Raw genomic sequence first — 24,338 nt, 5'->3', positions numbered from 1 at the left:
GTCTTGACTCCAAATGTGCAAGCCAATCTACTACTAAATCATGGTATCTAATGTTGCAACACAAAGAGGGATTAGCTGCAATTGAGTTGATGTTGATGTTTTCTTCCGCTACTCGATTTGTTTAAATGATATGTTTATTGTTTACTGCTTTTCAAAAAAATCCTTTCGTTCCGCCCGAGACGAAAGTGAACTTGTGTAGGGCATTTTGCTTCTTGCATTGTCATCATTAATAAAAAAGTCGTTTTGATCCCGACTTTGTTTTTTATTTTGTGCTTTTTTCTGGAAAAAATGGTAATACAAAAAACCAAAAAAATAAAATCATTCTCAAATATCTGCATAATCATAACTTATACTAACTTGTCAAAATTAATAATCAAATCATGCATTAATAAACCCGTTGAACACATTAATCATGTACTCTCTTCCAACCGTGAGTTCCCTGTGTCCGAAGCTGATGAAGGAAAATGAAGAGATTCCCGACGAGATCTCTCACATATTGGGGCATCTTAGTCATGGAAGCTGCAAACAAAATATCAAGGAGATTGTCCAGAAGATGACATTCGATTACGAAGACAGGCTCGGGGTGCTACCTTTCGCTTTGCTCAGATATCGTACTTCAGTACAAATTTCAACAGGGGCAACCCCCCTCCTTCCCCAGTATGCAACATGGAGTTCGTGCTTCCCGTGGAGGTCAAAGTCCCGTCAATAGGAGTTCTGCTGAAATCTCAGCTTGGTTGAACTTTAAATGCATGACGACCTTATAACTTGAAACAAACTTCCAACAAGAAGGTTCGTCCCCTTGAAAAGGTACTATCTTTTCAACCAGACTCCAGGGGCAAGTGGATGCCTAGTTACGAAGGCCCATGTGCAATGACTTTTACAAATTATGGACGGCAACAAACTCACACGTCCTATGAATGCTGGTGCAGTCAATAAATACTCTGTCAAAATATGAGCTCGATAAGTCGCGAACCTTAAAAAGTGGCTTAGGCAAAAATGAGCGTCTCGGTGGACTGAAAACCCGAAAGGGCGGTCCAGGCAAAAATTAGAGACATGAACAAAAATGATTATCCTGATAGGTTGAAACCCAAAAGGGAGATCTATGCAAAAGTTAAGGATCATGACAAAGTAACTGCATCAGCCAGCACAGTCCACTTGGGGCATCCAGTCGTCAAAAAAACCTCCGATTCGAAGCATCTGCAGATCAAAGACTCGGAACTGGGGCATTCAAAGTTGTCAGAGAGTATAACGGTTATTGTGTTCAATGTACCTTCCCATATGTTTACCATTTTCCAAAATTTTCAAAGATCCGTGGAGCCATGCCATTGGTAGGCCACCACTCAATTCATCAAATTTGAGCCTGTGCCATTTACTTGGAACTCTTATTTATCCTGTTTGTCAAATTTCTTCTATTTTTGATGGCAATACTTGAAGCAAAAATTTTCAAAATGCAAAACTTTTTTTTACATCTTTTGAAAAGTGTGAACAACAAACACACTCTCTTTGAACTCGTGAGTAGTTGAAGCGTACATCAACATCCGCCTCGAGAACGGTTACATTCCGGAAGAGAAACATGGCTAAGCACTATGGAGAGGACCTCTGCTTCGAACAAGATGCTTTCACAGTCTAAAAATAAAAAAATATACAAAAAATAAAAGCTCGCTAAGTTGAAAACCCGAAAGGGCGGCTTAGGCAATAGAGAGCGTCCCGGTGGACTGAAAACCCTAAAGGGCGGTCCAGGCAAAAATTAGGGGCACAAAAAAGAATATACTCCGGGTGGACTGAAAACCCGAAAGGGCGGTCCAGGCAAAAGTTAGGGATTTTCAAAAAAAGAAAAAAACATGACTGCGGAAGCATGCCGATAGAAGTACACTATGCGTCGGTTCACAAATGGCGACTTCTTCTAGGCTTTTGGTTAAACAATGGGCTCTCTCCCCAAGAGGCATCAGTTGCTACCTTGTGCCGGGTTTTACACCGCCAACGACTTGATTTGTTCAATCACATCATCTCCAAGGAAGTTTGCCGAGTGTTTGTACTGTGATGTATGTCCGCCTCCCATCCTACATATCTTGTCTCGTTTCATCGAGTCGCTTGTCATATCCAATTTATACAGTCGTACAAGCTACATCCATACATTCATGCATTCATACAATCATACATTCATACATTAATACTGTCACATGTTCATACACTCATGCATACACAACATATACACGACATCAATCACACATGATCGAATTAGCCACCAAAATCTTGTTTCGGTCGTGTCTCTTCAGTTCGGTCTTTACTTATCATTGTGTCAAGCCGCAAGTTTCTACACATGAACATCTGACATTTACCTTCTTATCATCAAAAGTGTCATCCCCAGTGTGTCTGGTCCAGAGATGTCACTCATTATAAGCCCGGTGGATTCCGGCCAACTCTTACAAAGCCCGGTGGATTCCGGCAATCTTTTACAAAGCCTGGTGGATTCCGGCACAACCTTGCAAAAGCCGAGTGGATTCTCGCAAAAGCCGAGTGGATTCTCGCATATATTTACCAAGTCGAGTGGATTCTCGCAAAAGCCGAGTGGATTCTCGCAAAAGCCGAGTGGATTCTCGCATATGTTTACCAAGCCGAGTGGATTCTCGCAAAAGCCGAGTGGATTCTCGCATATGTTTACCAAGCCGAGTTCTCGCAAAAGCCGAGTGGATTCTCGCAAACCTTATCAAAAGCCGAGTGGATTCTCGCAAATGTTCATCAAAAGCCGGGTGGATTCTCGCAAACGTTTACCTTGTTTCAAGCTGCTAGTCCTAAACAACGGACCGCTTGTGTTTACCTTTTAATCTTGTTTCAAGCCGCCAGTCCAAAACAACGGACCGCTTGAGTTTACCTTTTTGTCTTGTTTCAAGCTGCCAGTCCTAAACAACGGACCGCTTGAGTTTACCTTTTTTTGTCTTGTTTCAAGCTGCTAGTCCAAAACAACGGACCGCTTGTGTCTACATTTTGTCTTGTTTCAGGCTGTCAGTCCTAAACAACGGACCGCTTGAGTTTACCTTTTGTCTTTTTTCAAGCTGCTAGTCCTAAACAACGGACCACTTGAGTTTACCTTTTGTCTTGTTTCAAGATGCCAGTCCTAAACAACGGACCGCTTGAGTTTACCTTTCGTAATGGTCAGTTCCAACCAATGAACAGTTTGAAATCACATTTTATTTTCTCTAGTGTCATCCCCAGCTTAGCTGTTCAAGTGATGTCGCTAACAATGTTTTGTTTTCATTAAGCTATCGTTCCAAACCGATACGGTAGTAGACAATCTCTTCCCCAATGAAACTGCAATTCCCCAGCGGAGTCGGATCCCTTTCTTTAACAAATTGGGTATCCCGTTGTTTGTTTCTCGTCCCAGTCAAATCATCTTTGCCGTCCTGCATTCATAATTGCATCATGAGCATTTCACAACATCTTAGGTCAAAAATTGGTGTACTTTTGTATTTAAGTCTCTTCGTCCCATCAACTCAAAGATTTCATCTTCGAATCTCCAGACGAAGAAAACTTAAATAGGGGCATCTGTCATACCCCAATTTTTGACCTAACATCCTACATTCATACATTGTCTGACCCTGAATAGTCTTTGACTTTTCAAAGGAAATTTCAGCATAAAGGTATCTTAAAATACCTCATGTTTGGTTCCGAGTCGGGCCCTCTTCGCTCTTTATATTTTTATAATTTTAGTTTTCTTTATTTTTTTATTATTTGTTATTTACTCTTTAATTTCCATCTTTTATTTAATTTTATAATTTTAGTTTTTATTTCCAATTTTTATTTTAGCTTTTAATTAGTCATTTTTCATATTTTATTTTAGTCACTTTTATTTTATTGTCCAAGTAAAAAAAACCAAAGTGTCAATGAGTTCAAAATTAAGTGTCCAGGGGTCCAAAATATTTTTCCTCCAAGCCATGCCATAATCAGTGCAGAGTCAAAACTTTCTTCCCATTTTTCATCAGGAACGCGTTTCATCATCAATACCTCTTCTCACTTTTTTAATTTATTAGTCATTTTTTTTTAAACTTTTAGTTTTGATTTTTTATCTTTCATTTTTATTCAGTCTTGATTTTTATATTTTCCATTTTACCATTTTGTTTTTATTTTTTTCGTTTAATTACTTCTTTAGGTTTTTATTAACTTTTTTTAATGAGTCCAAAAATTGTCAAAAAATATAGTGTCAAGGTCCAATTTTTTTCTTTCTCAAGTGTGCCACCAATCATGCCATTTTTACATGTCAACTCTCCCATTTGAAAAATCATTCAAATCACATTCCAAAACCATCAAACTCATTCAAATCCCCATCAAAGTGCATTAAACCAATTTTCCATTTTTCATCAACCTTAGAACCTATAAATAGAGCTCTCATCCTTCACAATTTCACACACCAAAAGTTCTCTTGAGTTGTCAAAGAACTTTTCTCTCTTCTCCCTCATTTAGCTTGTGTTGACGAGCTATTCTTTTCTTCTCTCTCTTTTTTCTGTCCCTTCGGAATAAGTCCCTTCGGAATTTTGTCCCTTCGGTAATTTTGTCCCTTCGTTTGTCCCTTCCTTTTATTTTCTTTTATTTTCTTGCATTTTTATTTCTTTTAGCATTTTTTTATTTCTATTTAGCATTTTAATTATTGTCATTTATTTTCCAGCAATTAGAATGTATTTAGGTCCAATGTAAATATAAATGAGAAAAAAGTGTGTGTGTGTGTGTGTCTTTTATTTCTTTACCGCTTTATATATATCAAAAAATACAAAAAAATAGATTAGGGATTTTGTGGTGATCCAACGTCACTACAAAAATCCACGCGCTTTTAATTTCATTGTTCCGTTAGTTTAATTTTCATTCATTATTCCAAAACCACAAAAACATTCAAATAATCAAAAAATCAGAAAAATATTTTCATAATAAACCTTGATTTTCAATCAAATGATCGTTCTTTTTATTTTCTTTCTTAATCAAATTTCAAATCGATTTTAATTCTACATTGAGTTTATTTTCTTTCAATATAAAAAATACAAACCAATTCTCATTTGCCACTTGGCTTTTTCATTTTAAAACCTTTTTCAAAATTAATAAAAAAATATAAAATAAATCAAACGTCAATTTCAACCCCGAACTACGAGGTTTTGATCCCTCACGGGTACGTAGGTAGAGGACACTCGTCCTTCCAAATCAATAAAATGTAGATAATTAGGTCTTTTTTTTAATCATTTCAAAATTCCATTTTTAAAAAAAGCAAGCAAGTTTATAGCACAAAAAGTTAAATAAAATCAAGAGGTTCTCGTAGAGTACTACGAATATTTAGGGTGCTAATACCTTCCCTAAATATAACCAACCCCCGGACCCCCCAATTTAAATAATTTTTTTTTTCAAAGTCGTGAAATAAAAAGTGAGTCAAACGCTAATCAAATAGCCTTGATCTCCAAAAAATGACGCGACAAGCCTTAAATTTTAAATTATTAATTAGAACTATTAGATTTGAAATTTAAATTGGGATGTGCTTAAAACAGCTAAAATTCAAAAGAAAGAGGCTTCAAACAAAAATAAAAGGAAAAAGTTATGACTATTTTTTTTGAAGAAGTTAAATTAACTCATACAAATTGGTACCAAATAGAATCGAACATAAGATCTTAAGGAGAAACATACTTCAAGGTCCCAAACAGACACCCCCAAGACCATCCCTAGTGGGTTAAAGCTACGACTATATAATTGAAATTCAATTTATCATCTTATATCAAAATAATAAGACCTGGTTTGGTACCTATATGTAAGTGTCTTATATTCAAAACAAATTAAAAAAGATGATCGAGAAGCAATTTTTTAAAAATTGTAAAGTAAAATATAATATGCATAATGGTCAGTTGGTGACTATTAAAATCGAAATAATCTTTTGGTTGGTCAAATAAAATATGTCTTTAATTTATTTATCAAGAATCTATATATTAGATGCATTTATTAGGTTATTTAATTAGGACTAAGTGATGATTCAAAAAAAAAAATTAGGACTAAATGAGGAATGCATTTTCTATTAAAAATAAATTATGAGAGAATGAGAGCCGAGAGAGAAGAAGAGTATTTTAATTCAAAATGTTTTTTCAACATCTAAAATTCAGATTTCTCCCTAAATGTATTTTAATTCAAAATTTGGGAGATCATTCCCTTTAAAGCATTTTTTTTATGGTGAAATCTTCTTTAAAGTACAGGTTCGGTCCAAGGGGGTGGCTACTAAAGTAAGGTTTTAAGCCCCCAATTTTTTTACGTCTAGTATTAGGCCTCAAATATTTTTAGCTTTAAATATATGTCCGTATGTCAAATTTAGAAACATGTTTACACCAAGCTCATGTGGTAGTTCATGTTGCAAGTTTAATTCAAATGTTAGATATTTTATTGGTTATTCATACCTTCAATTATTTTCCGTCATATTTCTATCAAATTAATTTGATATTAGTTGTTGAAAATATTAAGATAGGTAGTGTGTAATCAAAGTTTGCAATAATAAAAAGCAATTTATATTTGTGTTGGAAGTCAATATCATTTTGATGGGGTTGACTCTAGCGAAAGGAAGTAGACTCTCGCAACATGATGAACCAAAATTTGATTTTTGATTGACATGGCATCCACATTTTGTGTCCAACACACATAAAATAATTAATTTCAATTAAGAGATCCTATGGAACAAATTTATTATTTTTTGTATTATTCTTTGTCAAACACACTTAAAAAATTTCTATTTAAATTTTGCTTTATGCCTACAAATACATTGGGCCGGTCCTGTTAAAACATTTATGCATTACGATAAATTCATTTACATAAATAACTAAAAGCAAAAAAAAAAACTGAAATAAATAAATAAAAACCACCGTGAGCATCTACCTAAAAAAACTTATGTTTGAGCCATAATGTTGTTTTTGTCAAGTAGCCTAAGTTAAAAATTAAGTTTTTTAGGTCAATAAGTGCAAAGTCCGGACACCTTGAGTGATGAATGCTAGTCTGAATAAAAATCACAAAAATTGCAAATTCAGATGTATAGGAGTGTCATGATTGATAGCATATATATAGCCTTAACATAGTTCTGTCAAAAAGTTGATTGTTATCGTACTAATTTCTAAGGTATTATTACAAAATTTACAGTCCTAGCAAATAAAAATTGGATTCATATTATTATTTTTACTTCTTTACTACCGCTAAAAAACCATCACATCTACCCAAAACATGCAAAAGAAAGGGGTAACTATATGGTAAATGTTTATATCATCGTCTTTCATGTCTTTCTCAAATTTTATATATCAACGTCGTACACGACGACTACATTTTATTATCCTGAATATACAAATAAATAAATACAAATATAAATAAGAAATAATCATTAACAAATGAATAAAAAATGTTTACGTACGATGGTATGAATTTCATTGCATATTTTTGTAGGGATTCACATCTATATATGAATATGAACATGAACATGAATGATCGATATAACTAAAAAGACTCAATTCAAAATAAATATAAAACACAAATTATACTTACAAAACTTGGATTTTTATGAATTACATACGGATGCATCCATCAAAACTATGTTTCATAAAGAATGAACCAAACACGTACAACTGACATGACTATGCTATAGAATTCTTTGATCGGACCGATATAAGAGATATTGGTGCCAATGCAGTTATTTTTAAAGTTAATAAAATTATACGAAATGAATAAGCAAGTGAAAATGATGTACGATTGATCAAGTATATATAAGGAAAAGGCTAGCAAATTATTGAACATTAAACATAGTATTAAAAACACAAATCATCCATTTATCATGTTGAAGGAATTGAATGAATTATTTCTTAGAGGAAAAAGGAATTGAATGTAATGATGATCACCATTAAGGAATTGAAGGTAAATGTGTTATGAATTATCTTTGACCATAAATATTATGTAATCAATTAGTATCAATGCATATCATTTTCATTCAAAATAAAATTCTTGTAGTATTAATTTATGATTAAGGGGGGTGTATTGGATTGAGATTTTAAAAGATTGTTTTGGCAAACAAAATCCTACCGATTTTAAAAGACTTTGTGAGATTATATTGATTTTATAAGATTTTAAAAGACTTTTTTTAAATGACTTTTTACAATCAGGATTTTAACACATGATTTTAATGGACTTGTTGCTCAGATATGCAAAGATTTCAATAGACTTTATGGAATTTTAAGATTTGTGAGAATCACATGGATTTTTAAGAAAAAAAATCAAAATGACAAGAGTGAATGAAAAAAATTATGAACTTATAATATGAAATTGACTAATAATAATTATAATAATAACGAGTTACTCAAAATAAAAATAAAATAAAATATAATATAATATTGATAGTACTAACAATAATAATAACAAAACGTTGCACAGTAGTGTAATATTTAACAACAACAAAATATTAACAGTGAGGGAAAAAAATCTGCTAACAACAACAAGAAAACAAATCAGCTAAAAAAAAAATTAATGATAAAAAAACAATAGTGAGGGAAAAGGCTAAAATATGGTTTTGGTCCCTGCAAAATAGATCAGTTTTGGTTTTAGTCCCTGCAAAAATTTTTTATAGCTTTTGGTCCCTGCAAAAATAGGCCAGTTTTGGTTTTAGTCCCTGCAAAATTTTTTATAGCTTTTGGTCCCTGCAAAAATAGGCCAGTTTTGGTTTTAGTCCCTGCAAATCTTTTATAATTTTTTTTTAAAAAAAAATTAAAAATTCTGGAAAATTGAAAAATTAATAAAAAAAATAAAAAAAATTCTGGAAAAATTTAAAATTAATAAAAAATATAAAAAAATTCTGGAAAAATTAAAAATTAATTAAAAAATTGAAAAAAAATATTAAAAAATTCTGGAAAATTGAAAAAAAAAACGGAAAAAATTAAAAAAATCTGGAAAAAATAAAAAAGATTAAAAAAATTCTGAAAAAAATAAAATTTCGAAAATTTTCCAAAAAAATTAAAATTCTGGAAAAATGAAATTTTCGAAATTTTAAAATTTAATGAAATTCTGGAAAATAAATTTTAATGAAATTTTAAATTTTCGAAAATAAAAATGAAATTCTGGAAAAATGAAATTTTAATGAAAAATTTTCGAAATTTTTGAAATTTTCATTAGTATTTCTCAAAAATTTTCCAGGAATTTTTGTGTATTTATAAACCGAGAATAAAAGAAAAAATATGTGTATTTATAAACCGAGCTTAGGTTTTTTATGTATTTTTCGAAATTTCGAAATTTTCATTAGTATTTTTTCCGGGAATTTTTGTGTATTTATAAAGCGGGAACTTTTGTGTATTTATAAACCGAGAATAAGGGAAAAAATACACTGAAAAAACCTAAGCTCGACATATATACTAATCAAAATTTCGAAATTTCAAAAAATACATTTTTTCCAGAATTTCGAAATTTCGACATATATACTAATCAGAATATTTTTTATTTTCTAGAATTTTTTCATTATTTTTCATTTTATTAGATTATTTTATTTTTTTAAACATTTTTTACTTTTATTAATTTTTCCAGATTTTTTTTATTTTTTCCGTTTTTTTCAAATTTTTTCATTTTTATTAATTTTTCAATTTTCCAGAATTTTTTAATATTTTTCAATTTATTTATTAATTTTTAATTTTTCCAGAATTTTTTTATTAATTTTTCGATTTTCCCGAATTTTTTAATATTTTTTTCAATTTTTTATTAATTTTTAATTTTCCCAGAAATTTTTTAATTTTTTTATTAATTTTTCAATTTTCCAGAATTTTTTAATTCTATAAAAAAATTATAAAAGATTTGCAGGGACTAAAAGCAAAACTGGCATATTTTTGCTGGGACCAAAAACTATAAAAAAAATTTGCAGGGACTAAAACCAAAATTGGCCTATTTTTGCAGGGACCAAAAGCTATAATTTTTTTTTGCAGGGACTAAAACCAAAACTGGCATATTTTGCAGGGACCAAAACCATATTTGTTTAAAAAAAATTGAAACTGTATATTTTTGGCCCTTTGGATACAGGTTCTTATGCAACCGTTGGATACATCTGATCTATCGGCTAGAGAGACACGAGCGGATGCCTTTTTGGGTTATTTATTTATTTATTCAATTGAATTAAAGTGAAAGAAAACCCTAGTAGAATTGAAATTGAGAAGAGAAGAGAAGAGAAGAGAAGAGAGATTTGGACGATGGCACGCTTATTGACTTTCGATATGCTGTTTGAAGGATATGGCAGGGAGGACGGGGTGGTTACGGAGGAGGATCGTGAAGAGCTAAAGAAAAACAGAGAATTTTACGCTAAGGTAATGCACGAGGAGGATATCAGGTCCGATGAAAGTATACCCGATACCGATGATGATGAACAAGATTTCGAAGAAATAAAAGATCCTCGACAGGTATATATGCATATTTCAATTTGTTTTTTGTTTTTTTTTTTTTTTTTTTAGATTTTCTAATAATCTGTTTAAAATCGATAATGCAGGCGCAGGACGCTGATGCAGTAAACAAGGTTTTGGAAGAATTTATTCAGTCACCTGCATCAAAGAAGATTTGTGACGTTCATCATCTTGATCGACAAATTCTAACAAAAGTGTTGGGGAATTTGAAGGATTCCATTGCTCAAGAAACCTTGAATCAACTAACAAACCGTCTTCAGGTATAGTATAGTATAGTTCTATTCAAAATCACTTGTTTCATGTCAATCCATCCAAGTGATTTTTGACTTATGTTTTGTTTCAAATTCGGATACCAATTGTTTGAAATTAGGATAGATCTTACTAAATTAGCAAATGGATCCCTTTAGGATTGTGTTGTAAGCAACTTGTTGATAATATTTTCTAGGCTAAAATATGGTTTTGATCCCTGCAAAATAAGCCAGTTTTGGTTTTAGTCCCTGCAAATTTTTTTTATAGTTTTTGGTCCCTGCAAAAATAAGTCAGTTTTGGTTTTAGTCCCTGCATAATTTTTTTATAGCTTTTGGTCCTTGCAAAAATAGGTCAGTTTTGGTTTTAGTCTCTGCAATTTTTTTTTTATAGTTTTTGGTCCCTGCAAAATTATGCTAGTTTTGCTTTTAGTCCCTGCAAATCTTTTATAATTTTTTTTATAAATTAAAAAATTCTGGAAAATTGAAAAATTAATAAAAAAATTATGGAAAAATTAAAAATTATTAAAAAATTGAAAAAAATTCTGAAAAATCGAAAAATTAATAAAAAAATTTAAAAATTCTGGAAAAACTAAAAATTAATAAAAAATTGAAAATAAATATTAAAAAATTCTGGAAAAATGAAAAATCAATAAAAAATCTGAAAAAAATAATAAAAAATTGAAAAAAATATAAAAAAATTCTGGAAAATTGAAAAATTAATAAAAATGAAAAAAAAGGAAAAAATTAAAAAAATCTGGAAAAAATAAAAAAGATTAAAAAATTCTGGAAAAAATAAAATTTCAAAAATTTTCTAAAAATATTAAAATTCTGGAAAAATGAAATTTTCGAAATTTTAAATTTTAATGAAAGTCTGGAAAATAAATTTTAATGAAATTTTAAATTTTCGAAAATAAAAGTGAAATTCTTGAAAAATGAAATTTTAATGAAAAATTTTCGAAATTTTCATTAGTATTTTTTCCGGGAATTTTTGTGTATTTATAAAGCGGGAACTTTTGGGTATTTATAAACCGAGAATAAGGGAAAAATACACTGAAAAAACCTAAGCTCGACATATATACTAATCAGAATATTTTTTATTTTCCAGAATTTTTTCATTATTTTTCATTTAAATAGATTATTTTATTTTTTTAATCATTTTTTATTTTTATTAATTTTTCCAGATTTTTTTAATTTTTTCCGTTTTTTTCAATATTTTTCATTTTTATTAATTTTTCAATTTTCCAGAATTTTTTATTATTTTTTTTCAATTTTTTTATTGATTTTTCATTTTTCCAGAATTTTTTAATATTTTTTTATTAATTTTTAATTTTTCCAGATTTTTTTTAAATTTTTTTATTTATTTTTCGATTTTCCAAAATTTTTTAATATTTTTTTCAATTTTTTATTAATTTTTAATTTTTCCAGAATTTTTTTAATTTTTTTATTAATTTTTCAATTTTCCATAATTTTTTAATTTATAAAAAAAATTATAAAAGATTTGCAGGGACTAAAAGCAAATCTGGCATAATTTTGTAGGGATCAAAAACTATAAAAAAAAATTGTAGGGACTAAAACCAAAACTGACCTATTTTTGCAGGGACCAAAAGCTATAAATTTTTTTTTGCAGGGACTAAAACCAAAACTGACCTATTTTTGCAGGGACCAAAAGCTATAAAAATTTTTTGCAGGGACTAAAACCAAAACTGGCCTATTTTGCAGGGATCAAAACCATATTTTAGCCTATTTTCTAATCTGTATATGCAGTTGGCGGAGGACAATGAAACGGCTTCACCAGCTCCACCACATGATAAAGTAAAGCATAATTCTTCTGTAATGTGTTTGATTTTGCATCACATTTTTATTTTATATCATTTTTCTCACTAATTTTATCGATTGTGTTGCATCCATTTTAAATTCAAGGTGCAGCAGGCCCCTGACTCTGCTGCTACTGCTGCTGCTGCTACTACTACAGTAAACAAAGAAATGACTCAGTTACCTGCATCTAAGAAGATTTGTTATGCGCACAATGATGATGAAAAGTCTCTGAAGAATTTGATTACTCAAGAAACTTCTATTAACTTGCAGAACGTTTCTGAGCAGGTATGCTCTTGTATTTTTATCATCCATGGTGATCAAAATCAGTTCTTATGGTCCTTTAATGTTCAACTTTGGGTAACTCATACTGCAGTGAGAGAAAAAGTTCAACTTGTATGTCATGTTAACATATCACATTAAATCAAAATCTACAACATTAGTTATTGCGGAGCTAATGTAATATGTATTATCTATTATGTAATGGGTGGCTTGAAGAGCTAGTCTACAGGGTTACCCTAAAAAGTTTCTACAAGACTACAATGCCTTTTCCTTCAATTTTCACATGGTTTCCGTCACCAAGTTCAACATGAGAAGAGTTTTTTTTGGGTCAAGTAACCTAGTGGGTGGCCAGAAAATCCACCTTTAGATGAATGAGTAGAGTGCCCGGGGTTTGAACCCCGGCTCCTGCACATATAGTGTGATGTCCATGCCAACCACTATCCAAAAACCATATCTCACCAGATTTTTTATCATTAATCACAGTAGAGAATAATTTATGTGCATCATCTTCTGCAGAAAAAGTAATCCCCTTCATTCTTTCATCACCTTCTTTCTTCTTATGCCAACCATCTCTATCGGAATGATTGGTAATTTTGCATCTAGTACATCTAAAACGACAATCTTTTGATTCATGTCCAGGTTTTTTGCAAATAAGGCAAATATGAATTATAATTACCTTGTCTCCTTTCTCCTCTGCCTCTGTTTCCAGAATGCTTTCCATGTCCTCTATTAGAAGGTTGTCCACGAAATGAGTCCCGTCTTCCTTCTTGTTGCGGGTTAGAACTCCGGATATTCATCTTTGCTTGAAAAACATTCTCCAATGGTTGATTGTTGTATCTATTCATTCTCTGTTCACCCCATGAGTTCATATTGTGCGAGTTCGAGTTTTGTAAGGTCCTTTGTTTCTTCAATAACAGCAACAACATGCTCAAATTTTTTAGGGTGGCTTCACAATATTTTCTCAACCACTTTTTTAATGGAACTTCATCTCCATAACTCTTAATTTGATTCCAATCTCTGTAACTCTAGAGAAGAAATCTTAAGAATTTCCCATGCATCTTTGGCCTTCTTAACACCAAATATTGTAGGATAAATGGCTTTACTCACACCTTGCTGGATAAATCTCAATGCTGTAGCTTTTTTCTTCACATTCTTCTTTTGTATGCTTTTTCTTTATCGTCAGTCCAGGAAACATTTTTCTGACTTGGGCGTTCTGCATACCCTTCTTCGACTACATCCCATAGATCTTGAGAGACAAAGATGGTTTCCATTTGAGAGTTCCTGTAATCATAGTGTTCACCATTGAAAATTGGAATCTGATTTGTTGTGTAGGACAAAATAGAGTTTGAATTTGATTACTCAAGAAATTTCTATTAACTTGCAGAACGTTTCTGAGCAGGTATGCTCTTTTATTTTTATTATCCATATGGTGATCAAAATCAGTTCTTATGGTTCTTTAATGTTCAACCTCGGGTAACTCAAACTGCAGTGAGAGAAAAAGTTCAACTTGTTTGTCATGTTAACATATCAACCAATGGCCCCCAATATATATATATATATATATATATATATATATATATATATATATATATTAATTTTCAGTTCTAACTTAATTTTCTTGATTTCTCATATATAGGGAGAGGATGGTAAACATGTTGATGCTGGAGGTGTTGATCTATGTAGCCAAGCTGAAGCTGGAGGTGTAATCATGGTAGTCATTCTTGATTTCTCATATACTTTGTTAAATGCTTTTTTCACTATATTAATCATTTGATATTTTATTGTATTTATAGGATTTTGTTGATGGGGTTTGCTCGACCAAAGATGACATCAATGCTAATGACTCGGTGGATACTCCCACAAGCAAGACTTTGGGAAAAAGGCCTAATGAGAGTGGTGATTATGCTGATATTGTTGAAGGAGTTGGTTCGACGAAAGATGACATCAATGCTAATGACTTGGTGGATACTCCCACAAGCAAGACTTTGGGAAAAAGGCCTAATGAGAGTGGTGACTATGCTGATGGGGGTGCTTTGTCTGCAACAAATAAAATTCAGAAGCTTGCTCGTATGGAAAAATTGGATTAATGTGTTTATGTCTGTCCTGTTTTGACGTGTTTACCGTTGTCTGTTGCCGTATTTTACTATGTTTCTGTCGTATTGAACTCAGTTTTTTATGTTTTAATATGTTTGTGTCTTAATTGAGTCAGTTTTACTATGCTTTATTGCGATGTGAAACATTATTTTGTTATGATGTGAAACATTATTTTTTGTGGCCATTTTCTTTTGATCTGAATTAATTTACCTTTCTGAGTTTGGAACCTTATCATATGTATTTTTTTTATCTTCAGTATTTTTATTTTTCAATCAAGCATATCAATGTAAGGGATAACATGTTCTTAAGAAAAACAAAAGTTTCCAGCCATTCGAAATACATTGTCTCTACTCTTCTCAACATTGATACATCTAATGTTTGTATGCTTTCTAATATATGACCGTTAAAGAAAAAAAGTTATGTTTTGGTCCTTTAACTATATGACCGTTAGTCGCAATATAGTCTTCTCCGTTAGTTTTTAACACCAAATGTATTAGGTGAATCAAATTTGCATATGGTCCACCATAAATCTCAATAGAGTAGGGCTAGGGACACACCTTCTTTAACACACCAATCATAATTAGCCATGTCATTCAATTTTAATTTTTCTTTACCTGTTAATCGAAAGTACAAGTTGCTAAACAACAATTTTTTTAATTTTTATTTTTTAAAAATAAACTGTAAATCGTCTTTCTCCCCATTGTTCCAGGGCTTCTTCCTTCTAATTTGTCCATGGCTCCTTCCCATTCGATCTGTCCATGACTCTTTGACTCTTTCTGATTTGTATTGTGCAAGCTCGGCATCTTTCTCGCAAGGTACAACTTGACTCATCTCGTTTATGTTAGCTGCCACCATATTTTCTTTGTTGTAAGCTCCGGTGACCATCAATGTCTTGGTCGAGAGTTCCTGTGGTCGTTGATGAGATGGGTTCTATTTTTGTTGCAAGAATTTTCAGATCTAGTTGTGGATTCATTAGTTGTGGATTCATTTTTCAGATATATTTTTGTTGCACGTTTTTGGAAAGTAAATTTTTTATGTTTGAGTCAACAATGGAAAATGGTAGACGAAAGAAATTGAGGAGTATTAGATAGAATATATTATTTAGACGGACAATAAGTTGTGCCGTTAATACATCATGAGAGATAATATTAGATAATATACATTATTGAATTTTTTTATAATAATTAATTAAGAGTAGTCTAATCTTTTTAAGTTTTACTGTATGTTCAGTGGTGTGTATGCAAAGGTGATGTCGTTAATTTCCGTTGCGTTGCGATTTTAGCCTCTATTGCTGCTGAGAGGGGTTTCTTGTGTGGCTGAGGGGTGTTCCATGGTGTTTTTTCGAGTTTGGGCCTTGGAGTGATGTGGAGTTTTTACTTTGGTAATTTTTGTGGGCCGTAGTTTTTTTAGTTTTGAAACTTGCTCTTTAGGCTCCCCTATATATCCCCAGGCCCCCCTAAAACCTGAAAATATCTCTGATTTTGGCCTTAGTTTGCTTTGGATTGTAAATACCGAAATAAACACAGCTTCAGATCCTAAATTATGAAAACACTTATCTTCGGATCGTAAGTTCCGAAATAATGTCAACATTTGATTCATTCTTGACAGCAAAAAACTTCTCTCTATGATTCAACCAAAATGCATCAAATGAACCTCCTTTATATAAGAATGAATCATGTTTATTTACATAATCATGTTTCACTCATGTTTTGAATCATGTAAAAAAAGAGTGAAACATGATTATGTTAAACTTCTCAAACAAAAATTCTAAACCTTCAAAACTTAAACCCCAAATCCATAACTGTTAATCGATTGCAGTTTCCTTTCTCGCTTCATAGCTGTTAATCGATTCCAATTTTGCTGTTGTGGATCCCTAGTTGTTTTATTATCAAACTATTCATTCTAATTCCTTGGATTCTTATGATTCTTCTTTTTAGGTTAACTAGTTACAAACCCGTGCTTCGCACGGGTTAAATTTGCAGATTTTATAGAAATTTCGTTCCAAGGAAAAAGTGTTCAAATTGCGGATAATAGTTGCATCATTTTAGTAAATACCCGCCATTTAATCATAAAATCTTGATGCATTAGAAGAGCATATTACATTTTGAGAAAACAACATTATAATTTACATAATATTAACTGAAACCATTAAAGGAACCAACAAAATAGTTCTTGACGCCTCATCTGGAAAATACTAAGCAGAGGAGGAATTGAAATATTAGTTTCATATTATCGACAAAATGAACGTAGCATTCCCTTTAAACATGAGTTCAGTAGTCTTCATAGTTCTATAGAGTGCATGAGCAGGCATAAAACCAGTATCCTACTGCTCAACGCCATATTTCCCTTATCTATTCATAACAGTTTCCACTCTGCAACAGAAAAAATCATGTAATGGTCTCAGGTTCATCATCAAACATAACCGAATGATGCCATCAAAGATATAAGCCACGCATTCAAGTCAAAATAAACAACAGAAATGAGGACTATGCCAATATCTTATTAGAGCCATGCTTCTATGAATTGAGTGCTATTGAAGTTAAATTTTCAAATTGAAAGCATTTGCCTTGACCTTATCTGGGTTATGAATCAAGGACAAACTATTGCCCAAGCAAGCCTAGAATTGTTATACCAACTACGTTTCTTCTTTTCTGTTGAATTGCTTTCGACAAAAAATATTCATGAATCATATTTATTAAACCTAGAAGGAATCATTGGATGGTAGTTGCAAAAAGACACGATTTATAATTGTAAGAAACTGTTATAATATTGTTCAAATTACTTCAATACTGGAAGAAATTGCTTTGAAAGAAAAAACCATCAATGTAAACCTATAAGCACTTCTTCAGGAAAGCATAAAGCAAAATGAAATGTTTACTATAGAAGAGAGATTGTCAACACAAATATATATGAAAAAGCCAGCTGAAGTGTGCAACTTGCAGAGAGTAATAGACCAGATATCTGACATTTATGATAAAAAACGATAAAAAAAACATGAATAAAATGCAAGAGAAAACAACAACTTCCAACTATTTGAATATGCATCAGTCGTAGCCCAAAGCAAACTCACTTAGTCTTATACTTCTCGACAACCGGATGCTTTAAGTTAATAAGTAACCTTGAACCTGACCAATTGTTGCATTATCTGCAAAATAGTTGTTGAAAAAATTAACGTGAATTAAATGATACACGACCAAACTATCGACAAAAAGAATACATGCACATAATATCGACCCCCAAGTTTGCATTGAGCATGAGTTAACAGTGTCACTTGCAGCTGCACATTTTCTGCATAAAAGTACCCAAAAAAACACATCCAAAATGTTCCCAATTAGTCCCAAGTCCCAACAATTCAAATTCATTTGACTTCAGTTACTATCATTCTAATAGAGTCTTAAAATGATCTAATTCTGGAACTACCTGACTTATCATGAGAATTTTGTATGAAAATCTAAACATAAATCAATGAAAGCACAACATAAATCAACCTCGAAATACCATTGTGAACTGTATAACACATAACTTATTCAATCATATAATCATATTATATCTTTCTGGATTATATTGAATCCTAAGGCTATACCATAATTTAGATGAAAAGTAATTTCAAAAAACTGCACCATAAACTGTTCAGAGTCATAGTAGTCAATACAATAGTACTACAAAGTACAAACAAACAAACAACACCATTCCCATTCCATGCTCCCTCCCTCCCTCCCTCCCTCCCTCTCTCTCTCTCTCTCTCTCTCTCTCTCAAACAAACTCACTCATCACTTTCCTCTTCAACCTCACTTCACAATAAAAACAAATTACTTTTTCCATTTTTTTACATTTATCACTATCATTGTTAATGTGATTGTGATCATAACTGATAAATTCAAAATGTGGTTAGTACTTACTTACTTAGTACCATTCTTAACTTTTAATTAACCAAAGTGACATTTGAGCAATAAAGTTTGCTTAAGGTCTTTGAAAATTAATATTAAGCAGTCAAGTTCATTCAATCAGCTGTTTATGTTTTTTTGAAAAATAGCCCTGCTTGTGAGGACGGCACTCACAATAACACTCAATCCAGGCTCTGTGAGGACTATGTCAGATGCACCTCGAGCTACATCAGTTGCATCAGCCACACCATCTCCTGTCATCCCAACTATGTGTTTCCTATCATGGAGTCTCTTTACAATCTCATATTTATGTTCTGCATTTCATATTAGTTCACATTATTCAAACTCAAATACATTAGTACTCTTGTCTCACTTTCCCTCTGGACTTATAAGCAAAAAAGTATGTGTATACATGTATTTTTTTTAGACCAGATACATGTACATTTTTGCTTATTTATGAGTCCAGAGTAAATTGATAATACAAATTGTATGTATATATTACCAGGGAAGACACCAACAAATCCATCAGCCTTCTCAATAAGTTCATCGACCGGAGGTGAAGCAATCGATGCATCCTTGTGCTTGCCAAGGAGGGAGGATGATGGATACATGTTACTTCCCATGCCGAGTCTGCGACCAGTTTCCTTGCCAATACAGACCTGATCACCGGTAATCATCTTAACATTTACTCCGAGATTGAAAGAATATTACATACAGGGACTATTTTGAGAAAACAATTATTGTTTAGTGTTATCTCAGTTTTTTTTTTTTATCATTTATGTCAAATTTGTGAATCAAATAGCATAAAAGATCAAATATGTTTTTTTTTTCCTCAAGCATTACCTCTTTCTCTTTTAGCCTGGAATCCAAATCTAGAAAGTCTTCCTCAGAGTTGTACGGACAAGAATGCTAAAAGCATCTTTTCAAGAATTGATCCATTTTATCTGCACAATTTGCCCTACAATTCAAAAGAACTCATCAGTATAGGGGAAAAGTAAGATAGAAGGTTTTACATCATGCTGCCATAATAACATGAAAAATGTGAATTGATACCGATGAGTCTTACTAACGACTTAAAAAAGGTCAAAGAATTTTGTTAAATATTTGCCAATTACCAATTGAATTTTCGTGAAATGACAATTGGCAAATAGGGGATTTTCAAGTGCATGTGGATGGTTAATGAATATTACAATTTGGTGTCAAGTTGCGTCAAAATGACAACTCTTATTTTCAAACCTGAAATCTTTTTTCCCTCTACTATCATGAATAGTTCGTTATATGACCTTTTTAGCAACTTTTGTACAAATACTTTCATTCCAAAGAGAATTGCTCCTATAACACTTACCTCTTGTTGATTCTGCATGTTAAAGTCTGGCTAATCATGTTCCTTAACTCTTCATCAGTCATTTTGGTCCGAGCATATCCAAACACAATAAAATTCTGCATAAACATTACAACTATAGAGCCTTAGATATATTGTTCCAAACATTTAAATCATCTACAGAAACGCATTTAGATGATGTTCAAGCTGATGAATTAAACTGAATACTATCACAATTCAGACCTCGGGTAACCAATCTTCATAGAAAAGAGCAAAGAGTGCTGGAAAAATCTTCTTTTTGGCAAGGTCTCCAAATGCTCCAACAACAGTTATACTAAGGTTGGATCATGTGGATTCAGAGTCTGACAACGAAAACAATCCATTGCAGCCACCATTGTAGCCATTTCCTCAATGGCTATCATTCTCTTTGTGATAGCACCTTGCTGAGACAACCTATGTGAACCAATAGCCATTGTAAGTGACAAAACTGTTGGCATTGCAATAGGAATTCCTCCAATCAGAAGCACCAATAGATTGTCAATTCCACTCCTATACTTGCGGCACTGAATAGGATACATGACAACAATCTCGATGATCATTCCCAAAGCAATTGAGCAAATGCAGAAGTTACCGATGGCTGTCAACACATGATCATAGCCATGGACATAAAATTGCAGTTTAGTACTAAAAGTGCAACAAAAATAAGCAAAAGCAAAATCATATTAAAGAAACATTAGAATCACATTTCGACGTCGATCCAACTTTTTTGATATATTAAGCAAAATACACTTATGTACTAATTTTTCGTCATTAATTCAACCTTTTTTAGTAGTGATCAGCATATATTAATGAACAAATTTTGCAACATTATTGAAGTCAGAAGAGTAAGAGTTAAGTACCTTTTGGAAATGACCAATTTGGTTAGTGCTGTCGACCAAATGAGCAGCCTTACCAAAGAAGATGTGCACACCAGTAGCAATTACAATCGCCTCGAGTTCTCCTTGCTTTACAATAGAGCCGGAGTAGACTTCATGACTAGGGTTCTTGGTAAACAATTCATGCATCACCAATTTTAGTCAATTTTACAAACACAAAAATAATACCTGGCAATTCTCATCATGTTCGATGAAACTAATTGCTTTTAATTAAACATCAAAAAGAAAATACCTAGCGATTGTGCACATATTCCAAGTATAAAGGCACATGAGGATAGTCAAAATGTTTCTCATTAACCTTAGTAGAAGCTTTCTGAAAGGCTATAATATCACCATTTTATAACTGTATTCATGGAAAAACAAATCAATAAAAAAGCCAATTATACTGTAACTTAGTGTGCACCAACTGGGTATGTACTAAATCTCACTTTCTTCAAATGTTAATTTCTTGTCAAGAGGCTCACACATGACATTTGGTTCAAACATAATCTCCTGCGCAACAATATGCATAATGAATTTGGTAACGCTAAATGATTATCAATCACTCAGAGATCAGAAGATTCAGATCCTGAAGATGCCATTAGAAAAGTTCCTCTCCCTTATGGTAAGTAATATGCAATGATAAATTTTCATAGAACACAATGCACTATTTGCCATTAATTACCAGCTAGCTTAGTTACTAAACATAAAAGGATGCACTAAAAATATAAATGTTTATGAAGTTATACATACAACAGATAAATAATTAATTACCAGCTAGCTTAGTTACTAAACATACATGTACAAATGATATAACTAAACAGGCAATCAATTTTCTATGTCATCAATTATGCCAAAAAACCATCTGTGTTAGAGTATTAGCATTTCATCAAACATCATACGTGCGTACAATTCTACAAAACCAATCCAAAAATTCAGTTTTGTTAGTAGACAGATTTCAACTTTGTCAATTTAATTAAAATATCAAACGACGTCCGAATTGACTAAACGAACATTCCTTGGAAAGCTTAGAATGCAAAGATTATAAATATAATTTTAGTTTTGGTGTTTAATTCTCCAATTTGTACAGTTTTCCTAAAGAACATGTACAGGTACAGAAACAGGGCATAAACTTTTACTCAACTTACAACATGAATTTCTCATACTTTACTCAATGAAATTCAACGATTCTTGAGCCTATTCTGTAGGTATTTTTGTCTACTTTACAAAGGTTCAAGTTTCACTCTCAAATGATCTATGTATAAAAATGTATGATCAATTTACTAACAGGGTAGCCAAGCTGCAAATTGCAGAATTTTCAATCTATTCTCTCTTTAACTTACTCAATTCATTCTACATATACTTTCTTAATCTAAGACATTATTAATATGATACAATGGTATAACAGTATTATTCGCTAATAATATTAAATTTAACATCCTTGCCAAATTCAATCAAGTGCATGAACAGAGAGATATGACAGAACCAATCCAAAAATTCAGTTTTGTTAGTAGACAGATTTCAACTTTGTCAATTTAATTAAAATATCAAACGACGTCCGAATTGACTAAACGAACATTCCTTGGAAAGCTTAGAATGCAAAGATTATAAATATAATTTTAGTTTTGGTGTTTAATTCTCCAATTTGTACAGTTTTCCTAAAGAACATATACAGGTACAGAAACAGGGCATAAACTTTTACTCAACTTACAACATGAATTTCTCATACTTTACTCAATGAAATTCAACGATTCTTGAGCCTATTCTGTAGGTATTTTTGTCTACTTTACAAAGGTTCAAGTTTCACTCTCAAATGATCTATGTATAAAAATGTATGATCAATTTACTAACAGTGTAGCCAAGCTGCAAATTGCAGAATTTTCAATCTATTCTCTCTTTAACTTACTCAATTGATTCTACATATACTTTCTTAATCTAAGACATTATTACTATGATACAATGGTATAATAGTATTATTCACTAATAATATTAACTTTAACATCCTTGCCAAATTCAATCAAGTGCATGAACAGAGAGATATGACAGAACATTCCAACAACAACACTTCAGATTTTTACTTAAGCAGCTCAAACTTCTAACTCAATTTTCTCAGTCATAGAATAACATAATTAAGTTCTTCCAGAGCCTATTTCGTGTTAAATTTTGTCTATTTTCCAATGGTTCAATTTTCACTCAAAAACGATGTCAGCACAAATATTTATGACCGTTTTTCTAACAGTAGGTCTATACGAATTTTAACCAACATTTCTTAAAATTATACCATAACCAACTAACAAATCCTTCTCTATATAATCAAATTCAAGTTTAATAGAGAACTTACCATAACCTTCTGAATCAGATTAAGCTTATCTCCAGCTCATAGTTTCTGTCTTCTGCAAAACTTCAATTTCTCTACTCAACTCTTCAAAATCCAGCTTTGACCCAAACTTTCAGTAATCCTTTTTCTGCAAATTTCTTGTTTCTATTGCCAAACCAAATCACAATGGATAAATATTCACACATACCTACCCACTCTTCCAGCAGAACAACCAAACCCTAGCCTCATTCTTCCTTGTTTCTTACTTCTAATCATCAATTCAAGTCATAATCAGCACAACAACTTAATTGCTACTCTATAAACAATCTGATGGCAACAGTTCAAAACTTGTGAGCTTGTGATTGAGTTCAGCTAGGAGGGAAAAGAGGAAAGGAAAGAAGAATTTTAATCCTGCATAAGGATTAAATTGTTCCAAGGATCAATATTTGAAGCTTGCATGTTGATTTCCATTAAAATTTGGCTAAGTTTGATGGATTGGGGTGGAAGAATGAGGGAAGGCGTGAGATGTTTAGAGAGAAGGAAGAGAATCTGATTTCTAGAGAGAGGAAGAGTAGAGAAAATGAGAGAAAAAATGTGGTTTGACATATATATATATAATTCTTAGGTAAAATTACCAGTTTATCCTTCTTTAAAAAACATTTTTATATTAAATAAATAGTTAGTGGAAATAATGAGGTGACACTAAAGAAAATGCACCAATAAAGAAATTACCTGAATGCCCCTAAAGTGCCCAAAATGAGGGCAAAAATGTAATTACCAAGACCTTGTTTTGTTTAGAATAAGTTAGTAGATTTCATGTTTACTGGTTGATATCAGCATTTGGATTTGTTAGTATTCAAATACTTCAAATTAGTGTTAACTGAGGTGTTTATTTGTGTCAGAAGAATAGATGAACTAAACTAAATTGAATTGGGGAAATAGGGTTTAGGAGGGTGACGTGATGATACCATGTGGAGGAGGAAGAAGTTCAACATCATCATGGGCATCGACAACCTCAGTGTATCACAAAGTTCAACCTCAGTGTAAA

General features: G+C 31.9%; 2 protein-coding genes and 1 pseudogene across 17 annotated transcripts; 1 reads left to right on the top strand and 2 right to left on the bottom strand.

Annotated features, from left to right (window-relative positions):
* The first annotated feature begins 10,150 nt into the window (after window positions 1-10,150).
* LOC146909408 (uncharacterized) lies at window positions 10,151-15,085 on the top strand. Of its 9 annotated transcripts, none has more exons than XM_085731010.1 (6): window positions 10,151-10,418; window positions 10,505-10,678; window positions 12,431-12,478; window positions 12,596-12,766; window positions 14,397-14,471; window positions 14,554-15,085. In XM_085731010.1, the coding sequence occupies exons 1-6, from the start codon at window positions 10,212-10,214 to the stop codon at window positions 14,845-14,847; spliced, it is 969 nt and encodes a 322-aa protein (XP_085587136.1). In that variant the 5' UTR covers window positions 10,151-10,211; the 3' UTR covers window positions 14,848-15,085. The 9 variants fall into 9 exon arrangements, with proteins under 9 accessions (XP_085587136.1, XP_085587135.1, XP_085587134.1 ...); XM_085731009.1 differs by having other exon boundaries at window positions 12,593-12,766; XM_085731008.1 differs by having other exon boundaries at window positions 12,587-12,766.
* A 1,830-nt stretch (window positions 15,086-16,915) lies between these two features.
* LOC146909406 (plasma membrane ATPase 2-like) lies at window positions 16,916-23,872 on the bottom strand. Of its 8 annotated transcripts, none has more exons than XR_015020685.1 (11): window positions 21,423-23,872; window positions 21,227-21,337; window positions 20,959-21,102; window positions 20,303-20,696; window positions 20,084-20,178; window positions 19,582-19,696; window positions 19,241-19,397; window positions 18,913-19,052; window positions 18,072-18,142; window positions 17,925-17,999; window positions 16,916-17,226 (listed from the first exon to the last, which is right to left on the bottom strand). XR_015020685.1 is itself a non-coding variant. In XM_085731002.1 (11 exons), exons 8-10 carry the CDS (start codon window positions 19,359-19,361, stop codon window positions 17,961-17,963), a joined length of 300 nt encoding a protein of 99 aa, XP_085587128.1. In that variant the 5' UTR covers window positions 19,362-19,397; window positions 19,582-19,696; window positions 20,084-20,178; window positions 20,303-20,696; window positions 20,959-21,102; window positions 21,227-21,337; window positions 21,423-21,486; window positions 23,315-23,872; the 3' UTR covers window positions 16,916-17,226; window positions 17,925-17,960. The 8 variants fall into 8 exon arrangements, 4 of the variants coding, with proteins under 4 accessions (XP_085587128.1, XP_085587127.1, XP_085587126.1 ...); XR_015020686.1 differs by having other exon boundaries at window positions 23,315-23,872; XM_085731002.1 differs by lacking the exon at window positions 18,072-18,142 and having other exon boundaries at window positions 21,423-21,486; window positions 23,315-23,872.
* On the bottom strand, window positions 20,389-21,179 carry LOC146909407 (ATPase 2, plasma membrane-type pseudogene; annotated as a pseudogene).
* Window positions 23,873-24,338: the final 466 nt, after the last annotated feature.

This window comes from Medicago sativa, chromosome 7 (assembly GCF_051527215.1).
Source record: "Medicago sativa cultivar Bolivia chromosome 7, Bolivia_mono, whole genome shotgun sequence".
Lineage (NCBI taxonomy): Eukaryota > Viridiplantae > Streptophyta > Magnoliopsida > Fabales > Fabaceae > Medicago > Medicago sativa.
The sequence above is the reverse complement of the archived record's forward strand: the minus strand, read 5'-3'. Positions and strand labels throughout refer to the sequence as shown.